Consider the following 21678-nt stretch of genomic DNA (forward strand, 5'->3'; position numbering starts at 1 on the left):
GGTCTGTGCTGTATTTATTTTTGGTAAGACGCGGCAGATTCAGCGCAAAAACGTCCTTGTGGATATTGTAGTTCACAAGTAACACATTCCCTCAGTTCACAATGGTTAAGGACTACAATTCCCAGCGTGCCTTTTTTTCTGCGGTTGTAGTCAGTTGTTTTCTTGCACAGACGCGGCTAGTTCAAGTTGCCATAGTACGGGGAGTTTTTTTTTTTTTTACTAGAAACTTGCGTGTGACGTAAACGACGTAGGAGTGGGATATATTTTTATGTGTTGCTTCTGAACGTTTGTAGGACTTTGCGGTCGTTTTGGCATTATATCCGATTGGAAAGCTTTGGGTTAGCTAGCTAGCATTTTGTGTTTGCCACCTGTTGCTAATCAAGCGGAGCATCATCCCACAGCAACGCAATGAGAGCGTTGAATGGGAAGCCCCAAAAAGCATCTTGATAATGGATTAAAAGTCGTTTTGCAGCAAAGCAAAAGCTCCCCAATTGCATCGCGAATGTGCAGTGCGATCATTTTGTCATTGCTCGTAACTCAGGTTACTAATCTAAAGATTTGCATGGTCAGTCGTTGTCAAACCATCAATGCAAAATATGGACACATCCAGCGGCTCAGATTCGAGTGACGGGTTGCGTGGACACAGCTCTCAGGGGCGAGACGCGCACCGCAGACCTGCACCGGAAAGAGGTCGAGCCAGTGGGCGAGCAGGTGACGGCAGAGCTGCTGACATCTCGGAGAAGATCAGCACTCTGTGTACCACTTTGCAGGTAATCCTATTCATAATAATAATAATAATTTGCCCTTTATTAGTCCCACAATGGGGAAATTCGAGATTCGAACCCAGGCCTCCTGGGGAGACTGGGTCCTGAACGCGGCGCCTTAGACCACTGGGCCATCCTGGCAGCCAAAATTCGAGATTCGAACCCAGGCCTCCTGGGGAGACTGGGTCCGGAACGCGGCGCCTTAGACCACTCGGCCATCCCGTTTAGTTTCGTTTTTTGTTTTTTCGTTTGTTTTGTTTTTTCCGTTTGTAAAATCATGAATGTATTTTCCCCATCCTAATTTGTTTTCACGCGTTCATCAGACCAATCTTATGATTTTTTTTTTGATGATTCGAATTACTCCTCTGTGAAAGATCTTTATAAATGTTGCCACATTAAAGAAAATACAATGGTGGATTTCTCTAAAGAGGTACAAAAAGGGAAAAATGGTAAATTTGCTTTATTTTTATGGACAATTTTCTATACTGTATCCTTCATAAACACATGACACTCTGTGGCCATTATTATAATTGTAACCTGATTGAACCCGTTTGCTAATAAATAGTGCTATGACATGTTATAAAATGGCTGGCAAAATAATTTGAAAAAGGATGTTTGTATTAACCTGAATTTGTTTATTAACCTTTTAAATTCGCTACTCTCTGATCATTTTGTGAGCGGTACAAGTGCTACAAATACAACATGTGGTCAGTAACACTTTCAAAATGCATTATTGATCGCTATTTAAAGTATGTTGTGCTGGGTAAAGAAGTGCTAGAATCGAGACTGATATCACACGTGACTAATAATGTCATAACATACATTGCCAAATTGTTGATACTCTACATGATCCCACCTTAGAAAATCAACATATTTTGGTGCTAATTTTTATTATTTTTAGACTATTACACCCTTTGAAAATAACTACAATAATTATAAGCAGGGAGATCAAAATAACAGTTTCGATGCACAATGGCATTCATATGTATGGCTTTTTTAAATGCATATTGTGAATGACTTTGATTTGACTTTGAGCGGTCACACAATCATTTGTTTTCTAATTGGCAGGATACCAATCGCAACTTGACCAAGGTGGACCAGATGCTGGGCCAGTACAGGGAGCATACCGATGACCAGGCTGAGGCCATGGCTTTGGTGAGACACCTGTTCAATCCATTGCCAGTGTAATGACATTATATTACCCATTGCACAGATGGATTTTGAATTGCACAAGCCCAGAGTCATCTCATTTTTATTTTAGTATACTCTCAGTTGTAACCTACCCTTAGAATCTAATATTTCACTTCCTGAAATGAAATGAGTAATCCAATGCAAAAAGTACTCAGCCCCTTATGTATTATAAAGTCTTGATTCAGTCCTCTCTCAAACCAGTTTGTTTGTTGTGTGAGCATCTGTTTTCTGTTTTCTAGCTTCGAGACAATCTGGAGGAGTCCATCAGTCAGCTGCAGGAGCAGAGGCTGAGCAGGACCAATGGTGCTCACAGCAGTGCTTCCGCCTGCAGCCTGCATTCCAGTGACCTGGATGGTTGCCTTGGATCAGGTACAGAGCCTCAGCAACTAAAATCTTGTGCTTCAAATTCATTGACCAGGCAGAGTGATAAAGCACTTTATGTGTTTGGCTGATTTTTCCACTGGGCTCGTCTCTTTTTGTTTATTAATTCCAATGTGACCACTGTGTTAGTATTTTACAGCATGTAATAATGTGGAATTACAGGCGGCCAACATTTCAAACCGACTTCCCCACTAAAAGACTACGCAGGAACGCCAGCGATGAGAAGGAGGAGGAGGTCTCACTCTGCAAGCGTTCGCTTCAAGAATAGTAGCTTGTCAGGAGAGGACGTAAGGACCACAGAAGTGCTATTTGTTACATACGTGTGCAAGTGTTCTGACGGTAGTAAACATCAGTAACAGTGCATATATTTAATCAAACCAATATAATCAACATAAGAAAACGTTACATAGGTGATGTGACTGGTCACTTTTCTGAACAAGGCCAAGACACATTGGTTCAGCTGCTTGTTCTCCGTGTCCGCGCACTCTGCAGACGAGCTGTCAGCAACTCGGCTGTGCTCGAAACACACTTTTGTGCTCAAACATCTTCTTTTACATGCTTCTAAATATTTTTTTCCTAATGAACGTTTTAGTGAAGGCTTTTTATTTTGATATCGATCCCGTATCTATGGCAATATATTAATATTGAACCGGAGCGTAATTAAAGCAGCTTATTGTTTTTCTGTGTTTGTATTCATAGAATTTATTATGACCATTACAGATCCACACTTTGCACCAATCCTTGAGGGATCTGCGCTGTGACCAACAGAGACTATCAGTAGACCTGGAGCGAGAAATCATCAGGAGAAATAGGTAATAGTTGATGTATTATACAATATGTATACATAAGAACAAGTTTTGCATTGAGGAGGATCCAGGAAGTATTAAATTAATGTGTCACTTTTACTGCACTTAGCTTCTTTTGTGAAAGTAAATACAATTCTATTGCCTACAAAACCATTTGTGTTTGATATTATGGTCATGATAGTAATTTGCCTCAGTGTTAATAAGCAAATTGAATATTTGTAATCAATATATCTAAGTAAAGTAATGCCGAAGGTTCACACAAAACGCTTTCGTGTTTATTTTCTTAACAATCACAGATTGACTCGTTTTACTCTTGTACTGTTTTTTCCTGACCAGCAGGTGTCTCTAGTTTACATCTGAACCTAGAAGAAAATAATTTCCTTTCATACGCTCTGCTGGAAAGTTTAGAAAAATGTTTTTTTAAAAAGTGTGAATTAGCTCAGTGGCCACACATGAAATGCACCAAAAATTACAAATGTTTTCAGGCTTCATTTTGTATACTTCATCAATAATAGAACAAGGAGCCATGCTTTCACACTGCTTGAAAAGTACCTTGGCGGTATAATTTCTGTTATTGAGAGAGAAAAATGCAACAACTTGAATAATCATGCAGTGAGGTTTTTAACTTATTTTATAAATAATTAATATATAATTTATTTTATAAATGAAATATAAAAAATATTTTTTTTTAATTAAGATGTTTTTTCTGATTGGTTTACAACAGACAATTTTGTTTTAGGTTGTTTTGTTACCTGACAAAGATGGTTTGATTTTTTTTAAGTTGACATTGGATTTGATTCAATTTTGCCGGTGTACCTTTTGAACTGTTCCTAGCATAAAAGTTTCCATCTAAGCTTATGAAACTTTGGCACTCATTTTCAGGATTTAATGAGATGAGGGACCGAGATAGAATAGATTGTGTTGATCTGGAGAGCTGTTGAAGACCACATTGAAAAGTCAAAAAGCCAATTTGTCTCTCAAAATAATTAAAAAGTTTTGACAAACTTATTAACGACACTTCCATCCACATGCTGTTGACTGGGTCAATTTAAGAATGTATTTTTGTCGGTAGAAGGTTGCATAATTGTTTTTGTTCGTCATATTGTTTTCCCTATTTGACTTTGCAAATAAATATTTGTCATTTCTTGACAGGGCTGATGTTGACACCAAGCTTGTCATCGAGAGCCTCTCCGATCACATGGCCCCTGAACAGCGACAAGACTCTGTGAGTTTTTGCTTCTGCTTCAGCTTGGAACGTCTTGAACATTTTAGGTGGTGGTCACTGGTGATGTTTGATTCAGAATAGCAAGCAACTTTACCAAACCAGCAACAGAAGCAACTTTATTACAGTCTAAAAAGGACACAGCTGCAGTAAAATTATCTTGCCACATTAGTTGTGCAGTATAATTTCCTCAAATACACTTAACACCCACAGTCCACGGGATCAATGTGGCTTGTTAATCATGTTTTCTCCTCAATTATCCTCACGGTCACATCACTGCCTAAAGCGCTACTTTATGATACCATTAAAACACATTACTGCAATTTTCTCAACGCTGTACTGTTTGTCCCTAAGTGAGCTATTATGTGTACTTGAACCCCTTTCAGTGGCTTTTACTTGCCTTTTTGCCTCTGTTGATGAAAAAACAATTTAACAAAACTAAGCTGCCAATACATGTGTTTGTATGCACATCCTAAACATTTATATTCATCTCAAACTTGCTTGTGAAGAGAGTCAAATTTTCAGCATTTTACTTATTGTCGTTTTGTAGTGTACCACAAGGGGGCACTATGTTGCTTTATTATATTTTCTCTTTATACTGCTCACCTGGGGATGGGCTCCCATTTCCACATACGAAGCAGCTACCAATTCAATTTATATCCCTCACCACCACAGTGTGCTAATGGGAAAGCGGCACACCCAAGGGTGAGGAGGAATAATATTTCCCCCCTCAAAACTAAGAGTAAATAAACACATAAGGAAATGAAGAGCAAACTAATCTATTTTATCACAAAAGTTAAGGAGGAGAGGGGAAGCACAGGGCACATTTATTCCCCACCGATGCGCCCGCTGTGATGTGAATCAAATAGATGAGTCACTTGGGTAGATGTTATTGCTCGCAGCCGACAATTCATCACCATAGCCTGCTCATAATGGGTGGGATTGAGTGGGATGCGGAGCCCCGTACAAATCTACCATTATGCCACTGGGTCATTCGAAACAAATCGAGGGTGAGGATGATGTCATACCAAAGCATCTGTCATGTCGCATTGTTATCGCTGCCGAACACCTGTTTCTGACCTGTGTGTTTGTTTTGTAGACTTTTGAGAGACACAAAGTCATTGTCAGCGAGAGAGAGGACGCCATGACGTCGAGACTAGTGAGAGCAGAAAAGGACAAGTCCAAGGTGAGTACGCATTTCAATGTATTTCTCTTGCTTGAAGCATATCTGATTGGATGGGCGTTCAATTTTTCTGACATCATCTAATCCCAACCCCACGCTCTCCTCAGATGGAGCAGGAGCTGGACAGAGTTCAAAGACTACTCGATCAGTCCGAGGACAGCAGAGAGTCACTGGTTCAGCAGGTGTGTATTTATTTGTATGCACACAGGAAATCTTGAGTCCACAGCGCAAACTCCTCTGAAGGAAACCCCAACATTTTAATATCCCAGTGTTTGCGCCTCGTGTGGGTGATGATTCACAGGTGGAGAATATGCGGGGTGAGCTGCAGAGGAGCAGGAAGGAGAAGACAGAGCTTCAGAGGGTCCGGCTGCAGACTAGTCCGCCCAATCATGGCAACAATGCAGGCAGGGAGGAGGGAAGATTACGAGGTACAAGATGTAGGCGATCATGATGAAACGATGATGGTGTAGGGAGTGTGATTAGGCAATTTGCCTTATTTTATTGCTAAATTAAATAATTAATGCATCTTTAATGAATGAAAAATGAAGAGTGGAAAGGTAATTAGATAGAGAGATACTTCATACATCCCGTAAGGAAAGTTCAAAATTACGGAGACGAGTTTGAGCAAAAGAGAGAAATTTTCATTTTTAGTGCACAAATGTGGTTAGTTTTAAATAGAGATTTTTATTATTTTAGTGCATTTATATTTGTTATGAGATGAACGTACACAGGGTAATCAGCCAAAAATGTCAGCGGGTTGCATTTGTTGAGATAGACACAATCTCTGAGGCAAAAGAAAGTAGAAAAAAAAAAAAGTAATTTGACAACATTAAATCAATTTGTGAACTGCTGTGAAACTAAAATTAAACCAAATTAGTGGGGAAAGCAACAATGTGTAATTAGTAGCCTGAATGAATTAAAATAACATTGGTTTTATTTAAAAAAAAAAAAACACCGGAAAATGGTGACATTAAACCCCTGATTCCTTAAAAACATTTTTTGGGACAACTACTTTTGTCGTGGGATTTACTCTACATTAATTTCCAATCTGTGTCTTTTCTGTATCGATTGCTTATAGATGGTTCAGTCATGGAAAAAGAGTTGGCGGAACTGCGAGCTCAACTGCGCGTGGCATCGGCCAACAGTGAGGTTGAGGAGCTAAAGAATGCTTTGGACCGCAAGGAGAGAGAGCGGATCCAGCTGAGTATCCAGTTGGAGGTGTGTGCATCGTGTCTATTAAAAAAAAAAAAAAAAAAAAACTGTGTCTGATGTTTAGCACGATGCCCTCATTGTGTTTTTAATTTGTCAAAAGTTTCCAATGTGTCATTGACACTACGCTCCATTGAAGAAAAATCCCATTTGGTGCAAATTATTGAATAGAAAGGTGGAAAAAATAATTACACGGGTATTTAATGGTGTTTCGTCAATAAACTGAACGTTTAAATATTTTAGCATTTTTCTTTCAAGTTTCTTCGATGAACGTTTGTTTGAAAAGGAAAAAAAAAACTGTCATGCTTCCTGAATTGGATGCCAGGTGTTAAAACAAAAGTGAGTTTCATGTATCGTCCAGGGCTTCACTTAATGTAGATCAAACCATGATTCATATTTGCAGTAAAAAAAAAAAAATAAATAAAATAACTGAAGTTGAATGGATTTGCTGTGACCGGATTTACTCCCAGTGAACTTGTTCTGTGACGAATCAGCCTGTGACTAACTGCTTTGCACTACTCAGTTTAAATACTTAAAATTGCGGAATTTAGACAACTTCAAAGTGACACCAGGTTGTTCTTTGAGATAGAAATTAATCCAATGGCAACTATTTGTGCGCTGTTTCCGACTTGTTCTGAGTGATCCACTTTTAAGTCGCTCATTTTGAGCTTTCTCTGACCTGTGTTTCTGTCGCTTTTTTTTCTTTCATTTTTGTTGCTTTTCCACTTGTAGTTCTTCAACCCTCCACCAGTTCTTTTAGATCCTTAAACCCCCCTTATCCCTTTTTTTCTGTACACTAGAGCTTGTCTGCAGACTTGGCACGGCGGGAGCAACAACAAGCGCGAATGCTTGATCAATTGAGGGAAATACAGGTGATTCTTATTTTTATCAGTGAATACTGCAAAAAACGGATTCATTAGTGTAGTTTGTTTAATTAGCGCCGTAAAAGTGCTTTAATGCAGATTATTCCATTTGCTGTTTGCGTTTCATTTCAAAATAGGGCTATAACTTAAATTTAACCTTTAAATATTTCATTCTAGACTGAGGTGGCAAAGCCTGATGAAAACATTCATTTAGGTAAAAAAAAAAAAAAAAAACTCCTTTCAGAAATATACATTGCACCTTTCTTTTCAGAGCCGAGGGCAGTCAGAGAGGTCTGAGACTGAGGCGTTACTCCAGGAGAGCACCAGGAGCAGAGAAGAACTGAGAGCCAAGGCCCAAAAGGCCGTGCGCCAATGGAGGGCAAAGTGCAATCGACTGCAGAAGGAGCTGGAGGAGGCCCGGGCGCACATTGAGCTGCACACTGACAAGGCAGCGAAGGTCAGTCGAGGGCAGGAATTTGTTAAATGACAGGAAAACTACTTACAGCGTTATAGATTCTGTGAGTCTGCGTGACTTTGTGTGGAAATTGAGGTTGCGCTCCCTAGACTGGTGTAACTCACATTCATTATAAATTTGTATCACATACGTACATGAGTGAGTAAACGTCCAAACTGAACGTTTGTGAATCTGCAAAATCAACATACGGACTCGTACATTCTTTTTTGATGCTTGGATTTAGTGTTGCTGTTCAACAACAAAATACTCACTTGCCACATCAAAGGAAGTTTGGCAGATCAAAAAGCACCAAAGTGATTTTGTTTCGGGAACTAGCATACAAGTTATGTGCTTTTGACCCGTCTGTATGGCCAAAGTGTTTTTTCTTGATTGTGTAACTGAATTGAAATGCATCAGTGACTTGACTCGATAACTTGAAAAATCTCATTCTGAGCTGAGATGTCGATATACAATTACACAGCAAATAGGTACCCATGTTCACTGTTTAAAAAAAGATTAGATTTAAAAAATGGAGAAGCCTCCCCAGGTTTTTGCCATTATTATCGTCGTTAGCTTTCATGAGCAACCTTCCAAGGAGTGAGAAAAGAATTGCATGTCTCATATTCTAGCCTTGCTGGTTCTGTGGTTGGACATTCAACCAAGCGATGTTTTTTTTTTTTTTTTTTCAGAGCACATGAATAAACTAAAACTCGCTGAATTATTTATGCTTATTTGTTTGGTCCAGTTTCTTCATGACGGTATTTCACTGTTAGAAATTTCCTGTGAAACAAGCACAAGAGGGGAATCTCTGTAAACTATTCTAATGGATCATCAATAATGGATGTTAAAAAAAATGGTGTGGAGCTTTATATTAAAATAGCTACTTAGTTTTAAGAAAAGTGTTTACAACTTGGGCGTTTGCAAATGAATTTAAATTGCTTTTGAATGTTCCCAATTTGTGTTTGAAGACAACCGAACATAAAAAATGGAGTTGACTCGCGTTGAGGTAGCTGTAATATACTAACGTGCTTGTTATTACACAGCACAACTAAACTCAAGAGGCTGGTGGGATACATTGTGTTGTCGAACAGATGCACTTCAGATGATGCGCCAATTTAGTATGAAAACAGCGAGAGAGTCCCACCTGGACTATTTGATGTGATTTAAATGAATTATGAATTCATTTCCCCCGCCTTATTGAATAAGGATGTATAATCAAGTGCGCGATTAAATGATTAGTTTCTGAGCTACGACATAGTCCTTAAAAAGTCCAGGCAAAGCCTCTGAGTTTTAGACGCAATCTGCCTCACACAGAAGTGACAACTGTCCCTCATGGCATTGCCGGGTGCGAGCGCTGCTTCATGTTTCCCTTTTTGCTCCCCCCCCCCCCCCCCCATCACTCTTCCTCCTGCCCTCGTCAAAAGTTGTCAGAGCTGCGCTTTGTTCTCCATTTCCCTCCCCATCGTCTTGTGTAATCCCCCACCCCCTCACTCTTTCTGTTCCTCTCTCCAGGTAGCCAAAGAAAAGGAGAGCTCCCACACCCAGCTGAAGGCGCTGAGCCAGCAGGCTGAGGCTGCCCGCAGAGAGCTGGCTGAAAGCCTACAACGTTTGGCCCTGCGTGAAGAGGAGCTCCACCGCAAGGACGTGGCGCTCTCTGAGAGCTGCCAGCGCCAACTGGCTCTAGAGCAGGAAATCCGAGAGGTGGGGGTCAGGGTTGAACATCCTTCAGTACTGTCCGAACATCCAAATATGTTTAACAATCAGCAGTTGTAATTTGTTTCAGAAGGTGCAAACCTTTTCTTATTATTCGTAAAATGGGAGGTCTTAAAATATTTATTAGTCCATTCAAGCGTGTTAATCCCATTCACGTTGACCGGCAGGACAGTAGTCAGCCTTTAAGTTGTAGCAAGTTATTCCGCATCCATGAACCTCTTTATTATCTGTCTTGTACCGGTGCTATTTTTGAAAGCAGCTGGCCAGCGCTGAAGTTCTATTCGAAGGTAGACATGACTTTCCTCAAAGTCTGATGACTGATAAAGATTGATGATCTAAGAGCATATTAGCATTATTGTTTAAATTGTTCAAGTTGACTTAAAGGGGAAGTTAACCACAAAATTTTCTTTACAATAAAATGTTCTATGCAAGCCCACTAGTCGAAACACAACATTCTGATTAATATTGCTTTTGTGGAATAATGAGTTAAGCAACAAAAGCCACCATTTTAATCATCACAGGGGGCGGCCATTTTGTCACTTGCTGTCAATGCTCTAATCTCGTTGCACACTTGAGTACAATGACAATAAAGGGATTTCTAATTCTAATTCAACTGAAGATGATGAATCACGGTTCACTTGATTTCTGAAGCTGAGCCATGATTGGTCGTCAGCTGAGCCCTGAGCAACTGTGATGTCATTTTCAGCGGCCAGAAAGTGACAAAATGGCCGCCCCTGAGATGTCTAAAAACGGGTGCATTTTGCTGCTTAACTCATAGTCTACAAATAAAATATTAATCAGAATGCTAGTGAAGATGCATATAACATTTTATTTCAAATAATTATATTGGGTCATTTAAAAATCTTGTCCCAGAGTCTAACAAGTACTTCTTATAGGCGAAGGAGTCCTCTTCCGCCCTTCAGATGGAAATTCAGCGTCGCTCGGACAACCTGGCAAGACTGAGGGAAGAGAATCAGATGCTCATAGAACAAGCTGAAACACAAACCTGTCTCAGTCAGAGCCTGCAGAAAAAGCAGGCTGAACTCCAGGTCACCCTGAATCAAACGACCTCAGCTCATGCCCAGCTAGCACAGCGCTTGACTGGGGCGGGAGCTTCCAAGAGGGAGCTACAGAAGGTCACGGCGGAATTGCAGGCCAAGCTGGCTGTTGTTCAAGAAGAGCCGGACACCCTGAGGAAACAGCTGCAGCTCGAGAGAGAGGTTCATCGAAAGGAGCTGGACAACCTGAAGGCCACGAGTGAGGAAGGCAGGACGAAGCACACGGAAATGCAAGACATGCTGCGACTCTGCCGGCAGCAGCGTGATGAAATCCAGTCGCAGCTTAATGATGTTAAGGTAAACTCTTCGTATTTGCATTAGCTGTCTTCATTGGCTTTATCCCACCCAGCTCGTTGTAATGGTTTCATTTCAGTTCAGCAAGGACAAGGACGTGCTTTAGAACTTATTAAGTTCTACCCCATGGGTGCTGTGCATGTCCCTAAAAAGCCCACCCAATATTCAAAGAGTATAACTAGAAGCGTATATTTCCGTTTAGATGCTGTCAACTTTGAGGGAAAAAAAAATAAAGGCTTAAAATAGCTATTTTTTCCTTGTCCTTGTCCTCTCTTGGTTTCCTCTCCACTGTATCATCCCTTTCCCTCATAATCCTTTCCCTTGTCACCTCCCTCCAGCTTCAATTTAGCATTTTCCCTCCGTCTGTTTCCTTCCCTCTGTTTTTTTCTATATTTTTCCTCAATGTGTCACTCAGTTCATCCCAAGTTCTCAGTCAATGTTGTTAATTCCGCTGTAATTAGTCCTTGATGCATTTTTTTTTTCGTAATGCAGTCCTTTTATATAGAAATCTGTCCAAGCACGATACGATTTAGGCAAGTGTGCACAAATAGGATAAATAGCGCACTTTGTAGCTGCCGGATAAGACTGAAAAATTGTTCAAATAGATCTTGTAAATTTGATTACTATGCCCAGTGCTTTCATCCCTCCGCATATCATGATCGTCAACACACCTGCTCTCCGTTAGGCAGGTGCAGTGTCGGAGAAGAAGTTGTGCGAGGCGCTACGCGTCAAGTTGGACAGAATGAAGGATGAGTGCGATAAGCTGGCTGCACAGCTGAACTCAAAAGAGGATGCACACGCACTCCTCTACAAAAAATACCGGCTCCTTGAACTGGAACTGGATGAAGTAAGTGCGGTCTCTTTTAAAATGGAATAATGTAAAAAAAAAAAAAAAAATGGTATGCCATGATTTTCTTTTTTTATTGTTGTAACACAGCCATGTACTCAAAGCACTCTCATGTCAGGTTTGAAAAGTTATATTTATGCCATATCAGCGCTATTTCAAAGGCCCACGACATAAAATCGTAGGTGTTTTACAACAACAGATGGAGTCTTCACTCTCATTTCTGGCAGGCCCCTTCAGTCGAAGGATCTCTTCAGGGAATCCATGTATTGACTCTAAATTGGCTGAGAGGAAAAAAAAAAAAAAAAAAAAGAGAGACTGTTATTCATGTAACGTGGGTAGTTTATCAAGAAGAGACAGAATGATGACCCACAGTCCCCCGGCAACACAGTTCCTGTGTCCCTGACATATTGATTGACTGTGCCCTGGGAAAGACCCTGAAACTATTGATAGAGAAGACCAAGATGGTTAACCAGCTCTGTTTGTGGAGGAGGAAAGCAAATGACACTTTCAAGCCTAAGGTTGTCTGTGTTTTTCAACGTATTTGGAGTCTTTGTTACAAAAAGTTCAATCCTATCCTTCGCGAAATGTGACTGGAGTGAAGTATATCCTTGTTCTCATATCCTCTCCAGGTCAGGTTAGATGAAGAGGGGCATGTGGCAGTGTCAGAGCTTGTTAAGATGGAAGAGAAGGTGGCACAGATGGAAGCAGAACACGTGGGCTTACTTTCCTCCATCAGTGATGAACTCGATGCGGCTCTCCAAGGCCTGGTGAGGAATGGTGAAGACAACGTTCAGGTACTTTCTGTCTATAATACTCGATGAAGGTCAAATGTAAGGGGGGGAGAGTAATTTACCCATTTTGCAGAGTGTAATTTGCAGTGGACTAATGGTGTTGTCAAATGTTTAACTTCCAATATTTTTCAGGCTGGTATAAGTAGGATCGGCGTAGAAGTATCGGTGCATTTTTATGTCAGCTTACAAGCGCGGAGGTGCAGCACAGCTCCGATATGTATCTGTCTGGGTGCATTCCGAATCTCCACGCAAATACATGAACCGCAGCAACTTAGAATCAACGACGACGCTTCTGCGGGAAAAAGTCTGCATTCGGTGCACATCATTCCCACCAACAACACTTTCAACTCCCAGTCGACTTTCGGTTTTTTTTTAAAAAGTTTTTTTTTTTTTTCCAAGCGCAGAGCTTCCTTTGATCACAAAAAAAAAAAATAAATAAATAAATCATTTGTATCCTCACTCACAACCACTGTGTGTGCCAAGTTCCTGTGGAACCCCTCAGAAGGGGACCTCTGCACCGCTCTACTGCACAGATGCACTTTGAACTTCTGCGGCAGTCGCTTGCTCGGGATATCCGTTTGGCTGTGACCTGGTTTGAAGTGACAGTTTAAAAAAGTTGCCTGATGCCCATGCAGAGATGTTGATGTGTGTCAAGACTTCTAATAGAAAAAAAAAGAGCGCATTCTTGCCACATTTTTTTCATTAAACCTATTCTAAGCTAACCTTGCCTTCACATGCAAAAAATGATTTTATTTCACCAGTGTGGGAGTGTGCTTTGCAAAACTATGAGAATAAAATAGAGAAGAAACTCAAATTCCACAACTGACTACATGAAATCAAATTTCTACATTTTTCGTTATTTTTCTCCACCCATAGTGGATGATTATAGACTGCAATTAATGACTTTTGAATTGTGTTATTTTTGTGTTCACAATTGCCTTCATTTGTTTTCACAGGCAACTAAGAAAGTTGGATCCGTAAACGACACTTCCCTGTGGCTCGCAGAGACAAAGGTATGATTATTGCACGCAGTGCTACACTGCCATCCAACCACGTGATTTTTGTCTCAAATTAAATTATACCGCATAAGATTAAGCGCAGACTGCTGTTATCAGGAACATGTGGCGCCTCCATAGCAGAGAAATAAATGAAACGTCAGCATCGCTATCGCTCAATAAATGATTTTCTGTTAGCAAATAATTCACTAACCCGTCTCATGTACAAAACCACGCAAAGATCAGCAAAAAAAAAAAAAAATCCATGTGATGGATTTTTATTATTATATTTTTTTACGGTTACGCCATAGTGGGCGCTAAGCTGTCTATGTTGTTGACAGATGATGTTTCCCCAAATATCCTGACATTTCATATTGCCACTCATCCCTACGTTCGAAAAAAATAAATCATTTTCCTTATGTTATTTTAATGAGTTTTCCCTTGCAATACTGTAGGGTACATCCTGTTTTCTATTGTCTTAGAAGTATACGATGTGCTTCACTGCTTTCAAAACCAAATATGTTAATATAGCAGTGATATTTTACTAAAGGACATGTGGTTGTTGTTAAAGTGAAACACAATGCACACATAATGCATGCATAATTTGCTGGTGTCATGGTTCCCTTCAAGCCTCTCCACATGGCTCCTACCTCCAGGAGGTAGCCTATAAGTCAGGCTGGTGAGGTTGTATCAGTTGTAGTATCGGCATATTTTTATGTGTCGTTTCCAAATTATAATATAGAATGCTGCAGGATTGTTAGAATAGCCACATAATCTGTTGTTTTGCTGTATTGCCCCATACATATTCGTTTTACACAGATCTGATCAGCTGGACCGGATCAGCAGATATTTTGCATTTTATGCTAAATCAGTGATCGGGTGTAAGGTCCTAATTTGCCGATTGATCATAGACAGCAATGAGTCGGTAAATATTTTTTTTAAATCGTTTCACAGCATAAAGTCGTATTTTTTTTTTTTAAATTCTTTTTCAATGTTTTTAAAAAAAATTTGATTTGGGGGAGTCGACTTATATTTGACCTCAATTCTCCGTGTATATCAGCATTGTTTAGATAAAAAAAATTTTCTTCTTATCCGATTGGTGATTGGTTAGCGTTTTTTTTTTTTTTTTAACTCGATCAGTGATCGACTCCAAATTCCTGATCATGCACAGCCTAATATTCACATTTCACCTGACTTAGTGCTTATGTCTAATGTTATTCGTATGCTATAGATATCTACTTATGTATACGTCTACCCCTTCTACAAAATCCACATTCAATACATTCCGTGTGCATTTTTCTACCAGTCCAAGATACGCCGGTTGCGTGAGGAAGTGCGCGTGCACGACACAAGAGAACACCGCCTGAGGATGCAGCACAAGCACACCAGAGATGAGCCGAAGGCGCTCGGGGAGACTCGGGGAACAGACCGAGATGCTCTCTTGCAGCGGCTGGACGAACAAGAAAAGCTGCTACTCTCCATCAGCACTGAAAAAAAAGGTACACAATCACATCACCGCTATTGCTGTAATGTCACTCATTGTAGCAGCAGCGTTCTAAAAATTGTGACTAGTCATTTGACCCCATTTAATAGCTTCCGCTTGACTCCGCAATCCTTTTAAATTATGCCAGCGTCTCAGACTTGCTTCCCTTCCTCTCTGATCTTATCTGTTCGTTTCCTCTTCTTCAGCGCAGTCGAAGCTCTCCTCATCATATCGCACACTTCATCTCTTCATCCCCTTCGCTCACCTTTCATCCAGTAATGATGGATCATCAAGACTAAAATTCATTTTACCAGCAGGTCACCTCATTGTTGTCGTCCCGGACGCCGAGGGCTGACAACATCAGCATGGCTGGAACCAATCAGCCATTTACACAAAAAGTGGCTTCTATCTTTTTTTATAGGAAATGGAATTACTGATGTTGTTGTTATCAAAGTAGTGTATAAATGGCTTCACATCTTCTCAACAATTCTGGTAGTCAACAAGGTGACATTCCATTACCGTTGCTGAACACTAATAACCTTTTGCTAGACTTTGACCATAGACTCGTCCATCAAATTCTAATGTGAGCGATGTTTTTATTAAAGCCACTTAATTGCTCACCTCAGGCGACTGGCTGTTAATAGCACCAGTCAGCAGAACTATTCCCCATTCTTATTTATTATTTATCTCTTTTTGGTTTGAGTCCTCTCATGCTCGAACATTGTTTGACCGGATGAAAAGATTCAAAATAAGGTCAATTATGTGTCGTCTCTACGTGTGTTTTTTTTTTTTCCAGAAAGAAAACTAAATAAGACCAGATGTCGAGATGCGTGATTCATGCCCAAAATAGTATTTATTTTCATGTATAAGAGATCTTTGACTCAGGATTTGAGCAAATAAACATTTCTTACGGCTAACAAGTAAGTTTTGTGGAGCATTTCCAGGAGCAAATGGTTCGAGCGAAGCAGCTGGAGACATCAAGTGTTTTCTGTTTATTTGTCAGGGGAGCTTTTCTCGCATTAGGAGGCACTTAAGGCTCAGTGAAGATGTGTTTGAAACCATTTCCATCTATGCAAACATTTACTCAACTCTGCAGCGAATAGCAAGCAACTTGGCACCACAAGTGTAATCAATGAACACTTTTACTTTCAGATACTTTTTACCATACTGATTTCAAATGCATCTGAGTATTCCACCTCATTTCGATTCACGCTTTAATGTCTTCCTGGCAGTTAATAGACACAGCTTGCGAGGTTAATTTCGCAAATCATCATGCAAAGCAAAATGTCTAGATATTGTTGTAGTGTGAAATTCAATCAGTTGCCAAATAAATATCAAATTAGGTAAACAATTAGTGATTGCAACAGAAAACCATTTGGTGCTGCAATTATCAGCAAGCAGAAACAAGAACGGATTGTGTGGATAAAAAGAATTTTTTTTTTTTTAATTGAAGTGATTATTATGCATTCTAGACTTTTCAGACAGTTTAATTAAGATAGTGCATACATCATACTCGCTGATTAAACTCGTCATTAAGAATAATTCGAATTGTTGGAAGAAGAAAAATACGTAAAACTAACACCCTTCCAAACTCTTCCGCTTTTCATTTAGAACTGCTGGAGGGGAAACGCAAGAAGGATGAAGAAATGAGAAGCCTTCAGGTTGGCATGCATTGCTCTTTAGTTCACTTTGTGTATTCTGTGTGGAATGTATTCCGTATTTTCCGGGACATAAGGCGCACCCGCATATAAGCCGCAGGAACTCTTTTTGGGGAAAAAAAACACCAAAAAAAACCCCCATATATGCACCAGGCTATAAGCTGCAGTTTTCTTTGTGGAAAAAAATGTGAACAGACCCAAGAGAAAAAAAAAATATTTATGTAGCATATTTTCTGATCTGTACCGGTGAAAGAAAAATCCAAAGAAAAGACGCACCGTTGTATTTGCTGCATGGTTCAAAATCTAGGAAAAAAGTAGCAGCTTACAGTCCGGAAAATACGGTAGTATTGCAATTAAGGGGGGGGGGCATGTGCGGAGTTTTCTTCCTTTTCGTATTTTGGTAGATGGACACAGTTAGAAAGGGGCGTTTGCGCCATTTATGCCGTTGTGGGCGTGAACAAAGCCGACTTGTTTGTAATCCAGTGGAAGCGACTCCCCTCATTCCGTTTGACTTCAGCGCACGAGATGCACACGATCTTACATGGTGGAAGGAGTCGCTGGAGTCAGTCCAAAGGACCGGTCACAATGATCCCGAGAGATTGATGCATACCTTTGTCATATTTAGAAATTAAATATGACGACATCCACCACACATTTACGTAGAGCTCAGAATGCTTGAGCCTCGATCAAATTCATCAACTGCGCCACAACTTAGACCGACTTTTACCTGGTCTAAAATGTACTCTATGTACTGTCACCAAATTGTCAGCCGCGCCAGGGGCGTAGTAGAAAACACCCTTAGCCTTTCGAAACACGGTCTGCCAAATTCCCAAACACGGTCAACTGGAAAATAAAGCTGCTCCAGTTCTTACGCCAGATGCACGTGCGCCTGTCTACCAAAATAGGGCCCCGTGCTGTATTTTCATGTGCATGTGCATATTTTGGTTAAACATCATGTGACACACAAACATCATGAGTATCCACTAGCAGGGACCTTTGCGCTTCTGCACAGTTGAGTGCACAGCCGTGAGCGTGACACATCTCGCAGCCATGCCTGAACAAGTCGTTAATTGCGGCAGACACAAGGCCTCGATGAGTGAAAGCCACCAGTGGCCTTGTCTCTATCCCACTGTGCCACAACATCCGCCATCACCTTTACTCGGGTCAAATGACCCCCGCAGCACCTCCATTGGCCTTTTGCTCACTACCGCCAGACGTAGACGTTCACCCGCCAAGAGTTGGATATCTGGGATCCGTCTGTTATTACTCGACAGCACCTGGCAAAACTTGCGCGCAATTATTCAGATGTCCCGTACCCAGTCGAGCCATTAATTATGAAGGATGAGAAGAGAGAGCTGTAGAAAGAAAATTGGAAAGACAAGTGTGGGGGGGGCGGGGTGGGGGGATTCTCAGTAAGGCAAACCTTGTTAGAAACTGCCAATGCATGCAAAACAGATGGGGGAGAAGCAGGTGTGTGTTGGAGTGGCAGTTAAGAATCATAGCATCGCTTACCGAGGGGACATCAGTCAGGAGCTTGATGAGAAGTCAGGGAAATATGCCTTTGTGGGTGTGAAATAAGAAGCTATTTGTCTGCCAAAACCTTCAAATTGCTAACATTTCTTTCCCCTGTTTCTCATTATGTCTCCTCTTCACTCCTCTGTCATCACACACGCACGCATACACACACGCGGAATCCACTTTAACTGTTAGCGCAAATTACCTGGCCTTAATGTCTCTCTACACAGCTGTGTGATTTTTTTTTTTGTCCCCTCATGTCAGTTTGCCCATGGCAAATTTGTGATCTTCTGCCATCTTCTGTCTTTGCAGGATCGTGTTTTGGATCTAGAGATGGTAAGGTCTCGTTGTTGGGGGATACAAATGAGATCAACATTGAAATTGTAGTTCAGGTGTAATTTTATCGATTTCAAAGCCTGATAAGACGCTGTTAATTAAAGAACAGAATGTTGTCCCTTTTAGAGATGACAGAAACATGTTTTTTTAGTTTTGACAGTGTTGTTAGTTGCCAGAGCAATTTGTAACTGTGTCGCAGTACATCTAGTAATTGCTTCATAGCCTCTTCCCGGTGTTTGTTTAATGAGGAGACGTTCTATTTTCAGTTTCATGTGGGATTGCTGGAAAAAAAAAAGAATCTCTTTTTAAACAAGATGTTTAAATTAAGAGCTCTGCTGTAAATAATATGAATGTAAGCAGGTGTGATGATAATCCGGAATACGATTTTCCCAACATGCAAACAGGAAATTTATGCGGGCATCTATTCAGCTGAGAAATAATTCAACTCAAGCTTTTTTTTTTTTTTTTTTTTTAAGAAGCTGTTGACCGCTTAGAGTGATGCTCACTTGCCCTCCCCTCCAGTTTCCCGTTAGTTAGCCAGCGACTGCTGACCACCATCAAGTCAAATCATTTCTGCAACAGTAGCATGCTTCGACCCACTTTCTCCTCCGCCTGGACGGGTGTCACCCGAGTATGCGAGTGTGTAGCAATCAACGTGGCGCGATGTCACAACGGCATCTTTTCAGCTAAATGCCTCGAAACTGACTCTGGTCAGTTGGCTATTAAAAATACGCAATGGCAAGAGAAATAAGAATGTGCCGCTGTACGATTCCCGCAGCTTTTTTATTGACCGACTGTAGGACATTATTTGGCGCTCAAGCATGCTGTTTTTTTTTTGTTTTTTTTTGTTTTTTTTTTAAATCCACATACAACAGCCCAATGCAAAAGCTTCAGTCGGCCCTATTTGAGTAGCGCCAGCATCATTAAATTCAACGGCGACCCAAAGTCATTGCAGTGAGTGAGCATGTGGGTGCAGGAGAATGCACAGGGAAAAAGTTCCATTCTGAAAGGAACAATAACGGTGGCAACTGTGCGCCATTGTTGCCGGACAGCTTCTTCCATCATCTGTGCAAATCCAAATACGCCGTCGCTGTCACATGATCCCGAGCTGTTATTATCCACCGGAGATCTGATGCAGGCGTGCAGCTGTCGCATGTAATCAGCGCTTCAGCCGAGCCTTCGACTGGAAACAATGCCTCATTTCACGTTCCCTCTTTGTGGAATTACTTTCTTTATTGTGAGCAAGTGTGTAAATAATATTTAAGGGAATTGGAGGCACAATTAAGTCCGCCGCATTGATTCTCACTCGCAGTTATCGTATTGGCTTTCCGTACTTCATGTTCTTAGTTTTAAAAATATATTGCAAGAAGTTCGCTGAATGTGTTATTTTTATTTTGTTAATAGAACTCAAGAGCAGCAATGGACTACTTGAAGTTAATTCCAGAGAAGCGGTATCTGACGGACAATTTCAAAGACTTAGAGGTAGGGGTTGCTAATTTATCGAGATATTCTTCATTTTAATATTAGGATATTACACGGCTTCCTTCTGATGCCATCAAGGAGTCGCAACGGCAGAAGGAGGTGGTCGAGCAGTGCTACACCAAACACAAAGAAATCGTCTGGGACTTGCAGCACCAGCTCGACGAGTCGAAACGAAAAATCCACGAGTGCAGGGTACGATACACACGCATGCGACCTTACCAGAGACTATTTTTTTTTTTCCTTCTTAATCGCTTTGTGTACTCCATTTTAGCAGCAGTCATCTGACAAAAACAAGTTGACCTTGAAAGCCACTTTTGAGTCTCGCTTGGACCTGTCGTGCCATCGTGCACCCAATTCGAAGCTTGCATTAATGGATCGTTCGTTCCACGCGCTTTGTGTGCGTTCAGCGCAAGCAAGGGCGCCGTCGTACACTTAACAAAACGTGAATGTTACCAGTCAGTCTCTCTGCTCTTAAGATTGCCAACAGTGAACAAATGTTTGTTGGCTTTTGAGTGCTGATGGTATTTAAAAACCTCCTCTCCTACGCTGACAGATCGCGATGCCAATTAGGTTTTCGATGTAGCTGCCATTTAAATGCCATTAGTTGTTCAGTAATTCTGAACACAACTGAACGCGTTACGGCAAACCCAGGTTAGATTTATTTGTAACAAAATCACACTATTAATTCGTTGTCAAAACATAACTTTGATGATGACAGCATCAAAGAAACTCCTTTGTGAATCTCATCTCTTACAAAGTCACGCTGTCTTTCAGGAGGAGAAGTTAGACGCCAAGTCCAGGAGTTTGAGGCTCGCTGTTCTCGCTTCCTCCATTAAGAGCCCCGACGCATTCTTTGGCAGCTCTGTGAGAGCCGATAGACTGTGTGAGTTTTCTTTTAATTATTAATGGGTAAAAATGCTTATTCGTTCACGTTTTTGTTGGGAAAATGAAGCTTCAAATCGGTTTCATGAATCAGTTGTATTTTTTTTTTGTCTCCTCTAGATGGCACTGTTTGGTCACAATCGAGCTGAATGCACGCTGACTTGACGTTTCTTAAATCGTTCATTTAAACCAAAAGTGCAATCCAGAGCAGTCAAAAAATACACATTAGTTCATGAGGCAAATTTGAAGCTCCATTTTCCCATCATTACCTTTCCTGAATTCCAGAAATATTTGCCGTTCAAAACCGTGTTTTGTGTGAAGATCTCCTGTTGTGAAATCACTCACCTAAAGGATTTGTTGTTTTCCCCCAGCTCCACACAAACGCCTGACCACTTCCGACCTGGATGACTCCGCAGTCCACATAGCCAAATTCCTCACAGATTCTTGACAGCTCAACTACAAGTGAACTTGTTTTTTTTTTTTTGCATCTGCACACACTGAACCGGTGCTCAACAACTCGACTGCACTTGAAAGTCTCCGCACTAATCCTC

At 40.8% G+C, this 21678-nt stretch overlaps 1 protein-coding gene across 1 annotated transcript; it reads left to right on the plus strand.

Moving 5' to 3' along the window:
* Positions 1-185: 185 nt before the first annotated feature.
* cep128 (centrosomal protein 128) lies at positions 186-21611 on the plus strand. The gene is made up of 24 exons (XM_088286180.1): positions 186-770; positions 1833-1919; positions 2195-2324; positions 2499-2623; positions 3057-3148; positions 4295-4367; positions 5464-5550; positions 5655-5729; positions 5849-5975; positions 6626-6765; positions 7557-7628; positions 7891-8076; positions 9586-9774; positions 10683-11141; positions 11824-11985; positions 12615-12779; positions 13733-13789; positions 15078-15270; positions 16866-16915; positions 18740-18763; positions 20168-20245; positions 20324-20437; positions 21020-21128; positions 21499-21611. The coding sequence occupies exons 1-24, from the start codon at positions 588-590 to the stop codon at positions 21573-21575; spliced, it is 3054 nt and encodes a 1017-aa protein (XP_088142306.1). The 5' UTR covers positions 186-587; the 3' UTR covers positions 21576-21611.
* The last annotated feature ends 67 nt before the right edge of the window (positions 21612-21678 follow it).

Source organism: Idiotropiscis lumnitzeri, chromosome 21, assembly GCF_059441095.1.
Source record: "Idiotropiscis lumnitzeri isolate Australia: NSW breed Sydney's pygmy pipehorse chromosome 21, RoL_Ilum_1.0, whole genome shotgun sequence".
Lineage (NCBI taxonomy): Eukaryota > Metazoa > Chordata > Actinopteri > Syngnathiformes > Syngnathidae > Idiotropiscis > Idiotropiscis lumnitzeri.

Bases quoted from the DNA above. Each gene is read 5' to 3' on its own strand.
- cep128 (XM_088286180.1), top strand. From the start codon at position 588: ATGCAAAATATGGACACATCCAGCGGCTCAGATTCGAGTGACGGGTTG. The intron at 8,077-9,585 runs GTCAGTCGAGGG...TCCTCTCTCCAG, and splicing joins ACACTGACAAGGCAGCGAAG to GTAGCCAAAGAAAAGGAGAG. The intron at 11,986-12,614 runs GTAAGTGCGGTC...TATCCTCTCCAG, and splicing joins TTGAACTGGAACTGGATGAA to GTCAGGTTAGATGAAGAGGG.